The sequence below is a fragment of the Seriola lalandi genome, unplaced genomic scaffold (genome assembly GCF_002814215.2).
Source record: "Seriola lalandi dorsalis isolate HSWRI2012SDOR001 ecotype SW California unplaced genomic scaffold, Sedor1 jcf7180002054293, whole genome shotgun sequence".
Classification (NCBI taxonomy): domain Eukaryota; kingdom Metazoa; phylum Chordata; class Actinopteri; order Carangiformes; family Carangidae; genus Seriola; species Seriola lalandi.
In genome coordinates, this window is record NW_019524846.1 from 10,171 (window position 1) to 16,222 (window position 6,052).

Here is a 6,052-nt window from a genome sequence, read left to right on the forward strand (position 1 = left end):
CTCTCAAAGAGTAACCCGGGGCTGTACTCGTAACAATGCTGTTAGTAGGTACTGTCTGAATGACTGCAGAAAACGGGCAGGCCCAGGTTTTATCTCCTGGTACTTTGAACCTTGGTGAAGACCTGTCAGAGGACAAAATCAGTCATTTCAATCAATGGTTTTATAAACCAGATGGTGACAAATAAAGGCCCCTTTTTTTAATCACACTCCACATAACTCCTGCTCCTATGGCTGACTGTGAATGATTAAACAAATCAGTCTGATCAGCAACAATAGCAATTTACTTAGAAACATTTTGTTAGAGGACGCTAAGATGAAATGAAAACCTTAAATTTATTTTTGTTTTCTTTTGTAAGATTCTTGTCATATTAATCCTCCTTTCCATGCTTACAAATGTCACTTCTTCAGATTTGATTTTGACTCATTTATTTTGAAGGCAACATCCTTGTTAGACTTGTATGCTAAACCAGAGTCAGCTGCATCAACTGAGAACAACCAACACCCACTGCTTATCTTCATCCACCTGGAAAGTGATTCAGCTTCTTTCTCCAGCACTTGTTCAACTGAGCAGGTAAGACTCAAGTAGTTACATATTTAAAACTTGAATATGAAGCTGTACTGAGGAGAGGAAGTAACAAAATTAATTGATGAAAATGGAGGAAAATGCATGTGAATTGAACAATTGAGTGTTTTGATTATTTTAAAGCTGATTTGATTGTAACAGCCTTCATATGATGAAAAGTCAAACATAGGCTTGTTTGAAGGATGTTTAGTTTAAGATTAAATTATCACTTAAATCCATGTTTCATAACTTGAAAAGACAGTTCTAAAAATAATAATTTATTTCTTAATGTTCATCATGTAAAAAGAATTAAACTTCAGTTTGATGATATTTCATTAAAATTGTTTAATATTATTTGTAAATCTGTTTCAAAATTGAGCCCAGTTTTTGAGAGACCACCTTCACTTTATTATGTAGATGCCATATTGATGGATATCAGCAACCCAGTTTTTTTTATATGTAAAAGGAGAACTTAAAGGTTATCATATTAACCAATCAATGTCTGAAGCAATAATGTTGATGGGGCATTGGCTAGCACAACTAGCAGGAACATTCAACCAACCAGGGGTTCAGAGGAACTGTCATCATTTCTGACACATCACAGATGGAAAACTGATGGGTAAAAACTGACCTTACAAGATGGGAAGTCTTCCCCTTATCCCTAATAGGGTGAGTGGAAACAATACAAATGAGCATATTGCTAAAGCTGTTCTTTATGTTCCAATTACAAAATGTTTATTGTCTTTAGAACCACCTAACTTTAGGAATATAACAGAAAAATAGAAGACAACAATCAGACATTGCTACTTACAGTCTGTCTTCTAATTGCCAAGAAGATAATCACAGTCTGCTGGCTGAGGCCACAGCCGCCCTCTGGTAGCACAATGGAGGGAGATGGTGAAGGATGTTTACTACATGGAAAACATATTCTTGATTAAATGGTTCCCAATTATTCTCATGTGGGATCTTTTTCCCCATTTAAATGTGAAATGAACATACATTTCTCTTTTATAATGTAGATTTGTCCATTTTCTCTGTGTTCATCCACAAATGTCACTAGTCATCCCTTTGTTTGGAGAATGAAACTAGACACTATGAGGACGCCAAAACCCATGGACTGCCCCCTAAGCTATTTACACCTGTATTTACCTCTGAACAAGTGACTTTACTGTATGATTGCACCTGACAAAAGGAAATACAAAGAAGTAAAAAAAAATTACCCTCATGTTTTTTTTCTTTTCTTTTTTACAAAATTGTAATAGACAACGTAGGAGTTTTCTAATATCTTATTAATGATTTTTTCTTTGTGTGAATGGCCTCATGGAACAACAATTCATAAAAACAGAGTTTATTTCAATGTGTTTGAAATAAACTTGTCCACAGGGAGGTGAACGGTGCGGAGAGCACTCCTACGAATTATGAGCCTCACAGAACCCTGTTTTTGTTTTCAGGGTATAATTATTCTATTATTCTATTTCATTTCTGCCACACCCAGACCATCAGTTGGTACACACCCTGTAAAAACATCAGCCTACAGTTACTAAACTATTGTGAAGAAGAGAATCTAAAAGCGAGAGAAGCAGGTAAGACGGAAAATATTGAAGGGTGGCATGTTTCTTTAATGTAAAGTTATACTGAGTGGGATTTTTTAACATTTTCTTTACTTTTGTGTATGAAAGTGTGGCACGGTGTGATTCAAGTTAACCTATACTTTTTAACTTGACTGAGGAAGAATTACAAAGATTAAACCAATAAATCAGTTCACTGATTTAATCCAGTATGTAATTGATCAGAGTTTAAAATGATTTTAAAAGAAGTTGACAACCAATGCAAAGATGTTAAAACTGGGTTGTTGTGGGGGGAAAAGTCTAGAACCAGACTTATGATGTTGTGAATACATCTCCCTCCGAGAAAATTAAATCGCGTTTCATTTATTTCTGGGTCAGGCCTTTTTTCATTCTAGCTGCAATACATCCAGATTGCAATTTATAGTCAGTGTTGGGAGATTGGTCTTAAATTGTCATGTAACTTTTTTATCTTTTTCATGCTTGAGAATAAGTGCAATTAGATCTTGCTTCATGCTTGGCATTAGTTCATTTCTCTCTGAATTTCTTTGTTCAATGAGTCAGAGTCAGTGAGTATGCAGATGTATAGAGCTTACTATAAAATGTGAAAACTTCCTTTTCAATGTTTCTAGCATCCTAGCATTCTACTCCATTGATCAGTAAGCTTGCCACTGCTTTCTCTTTGTCTTCTCTTCCCCGTTGTTAAAATGCAAAGTATTCTTTTCTCCTTCATCTAGCCACTTTATTCTTGATCTCACAAATGCACCCAGGGCCCTTTTAAGATAGATATCATATAATTAGATTGCATTTGTCAATAGTCTTCCTTTATCCTCACTATTCTGTTCTGCAACACTGAATAGTGTTGTTGTTTTTTTTTTTTAACTTAATATACATTTTTAATTTTTTAGAAAATTCTCTAATTTTATATTTTGTTAATTCCTAGTTATTACAGAAATTGTCTACGGTCTCAGCACTTACAACTTAAGTTATTATCTGTAAAATATTTCCTATGTTTTATTAAGCTTGATCTTTCCTATTTTATTCATTCAGGCTGAGGCTTTGGAAATGGATGTGTCTGAGTCAAACTCCATGACAAATCAGTATTCTGTCACTCCACTCCACAATTAGTTTCTCTGTCAATTGTAAGACCCCTCACAATTGACAGAACAAATTAAATTGTGCAATTGAACATTACTGTTGGAAATTGCAATTAGAACGACAGTCCAACAACACTTTCCACTGATATGAATAACCAAAAGAGTCCCATATCCTTGTATTACACTCCTTTGCATATACTGCATGTATATCAAAACGTCCTCCTGTTTAGACAATCTGCCGACTCTCTAGTAACCGTGAGGTTCTCAGTAGTAGGTTCATTTCCAAGCTCGATGAGCCTGATTGACCTGTGGCCATGGGTTTTTCCTTGCCTCCCTATCTTCCAGCAGCAGCATCTCAAAGGCTTCAGTCCTTCAGCTGAATGTTTTCATTGTGCCTGAACACATTCTCAGACAGTAAGAATATGGTTCACACTCAACATGAACAGCTCGAAAAAACTGGACATTGCTTGTGACCAGTTACTTTGGTTGTTCAGGATGATGTAGGCCTTTATAGATTTGACCTTTGTGATATACTTTCACAGGCAAATCTTAGAACACATTTCAGTGCAGTGTGAGTTGACAACAACTTCAATGTCGTTTTCATCTCCCTCCCTGCCATTGTGTGGTGGAGCTGAGGGAGCCATTAGTTGAGGTGAGCAGAGTTGTGGTCGGTGCTATAATACGAATTAAACCTGGTGAAGAATTCAAATGATGGAAATTGTCCTGAACTTTCTTCTTTGTGCCTTGAACCAGCAGATACCCAATTTTCTTGAAGCCCATAGGGCAGTTTTGTAACTATGGGTTCAATGCTGCGTGCAGTATCCAGGTAGGACAGGGCTAGGAAGTAGTCATCCTCCCTGGCACACTGTACTCGCATTAGTAAGTCTGCTAGTTCTCACAGTTTCACGTGTACTTTACCTGAGATTCTTTGGAAATTGTCAAGCCAGTAGAAAAGAGACTTTTTGATTATTTCCAGTGCTGCATGATATTCCTGGAGACGTTCCCAGGCCTTTTTGAGAGCTATGACCAGATTTGTTATATGCATTGACCACAGATGTTTGACGTGGTCTCTTCATTCTCTATCAATTTGGTCATCAAGTCCAATTCCTCAGTAGTTGTGAGACCTAGCCCTTGAGTGGTGTTGATGTATGATGAATGCCAAGCATGATAGTGTTCAGGCTTATCATCAAATCGGTATAAACTTGATAAACTTGGTGTTTGGTTGCAGGGGCACCTTGATCAGCTGTTAGCATACACGGGAATGGAAAGGCTGTGCAGACTTGAAGTCAGCTTGACACCTTTTCAAATTTCTCCCATGGTCACCTTTCATGTTGAGCCTGATTTTCCACTTTGATTGCTGGTGGTCAAAGCTGTCATTGGCAAACACAAGCTGGCTAGTGTTATGTGAGGGCTCTATGGAAAAACACAGGGTTGCCATCTTGATAGGTCTTACTTGAAAGCTGTCATTTACAGAGGGCTGACATGTTGAGGGGCTAGCATTAATGGCTGCTCGAGCTGGGGAGTCAGTAAGTGGATGGCTTTTACCTTAGTGTGGGTCAAAATGAGACTCGACATATTCACTTGTCCTAAATAAATAATTAAACGTTTTTAAATCAAGAGAAATAAAGACTTCTTCATTTAAATAATGTTCTTAACATTAATTCAAGTGCACAGGTTGTACAGTGTAGAAAACATGTAGATACATTCAGCTGGCTTCCTCAAATGACTAACAGGAAGTAACCTTTGCAAACTAGGAAGAACTTAAGCATTGCAAACACTTATCAAAGTAAAAGTCTATCCAATATTATGCCTAAAAGGCAACACAAGGTTAATGAACAGAGTTTATCCAAACTAGATTTCTAGATATCCTACATTTTAATGCATTTGTGTTTCTCTTTCTATTTAGACACCAAAGTGAGCAAACATCAAAGTGTCATTGAGCATCCTCTACACACCAGCAGAACAACTGTCGACCATGAACTCACTGCTAACCAGAGACCAGCAGAGAACGATCTGCTCCCAGCTGGGAAGAGTCAAACTACAGCTGCTGTACAAAGCCAGCATCCATGGTTTCACTGGTGCAGCCTTCCACCAACGATGTGACAACCACAGTCCCACAGTGTCTGTGGGCTTTAACGCCTCAGGTTATATGTTTGGAGGATACACCAAACAACCTTTCAGTCAGTCTGGTCAGTATGTGCAGGATGACCAGGCCTTTCTTTTCACCTTCAGTGGAGAAAAGCTGCTCAGATATCCAGTCACAGGCCCTGCTAATGCAGTGAGAATGATAGCTAACTCTGGTCCATATTTTGGAGAAGCATTGATTCTTGTCTATGGAAGCAAAGCAGAAGTGCATAGCAATCCAGGAAATTATTACACCTTCAATGCTGCAGAAATGCATGGCAACGACCTCAACCTGACTGAGTGTGAAGTCTATGAAGTGGAAGGTAAGTTCTCTATAAACTACCAAATATTCATGCTTTATTGTGGTAGTGGTTAGTGCTATATTTCTGCTATAGTTCACCTCCAGTATTTTTGGTTCAAACTATGCAAACTAGATTTAATACATTGTGGACTGACATGCATTGAGTCGGATGTTTGACTGCTTTTCAATTCAAATTTCTTAATAAAAAAACTTATACAAACTTCTAAAGTGAAGAAAATGCAGATTACCTTACCTTTAACATAAAGGAAAAATACATATCCCTTTTCCTTTTCATGACCTCTATGCCAGTCATTTTTGTACAGTCCCTTCACGTGATATGGGATGGATGACAGAAATGGGAAAGAGTCCCGTGTTAACAGCTTGCAATGGTTCACACAAGACG

At 37.6% G+C, this 6,052-nt stretch overlaps 1 protein-coding gene across 1 annotated transcript in view; it reads left to right on the forward strand.

The window, feature by feature from the left end:
* The first annotated feature begins 2,051 nt into the window (after positions 1 to 2,051).
* The window catches only part of LOC111654864 (interferon-induced protein 44-like), a 6,924-nt gene continuing 2,923 nt past the window's right edge, over positions 2,052 to 6,052 (forward strand). Inside the window, 2 exon segments of the mRNA XM_023406021.2 lie at positions 2,052 to 2,145; positions 5,131 to 5,671. Coding sequence (XP_023261789.1) covers positions 5,200 to 5,671 — 472 coding nt within the window. The 5' untranslated portion in view covers positions 2,052 to 2,145; positions 5,131 to 5,199.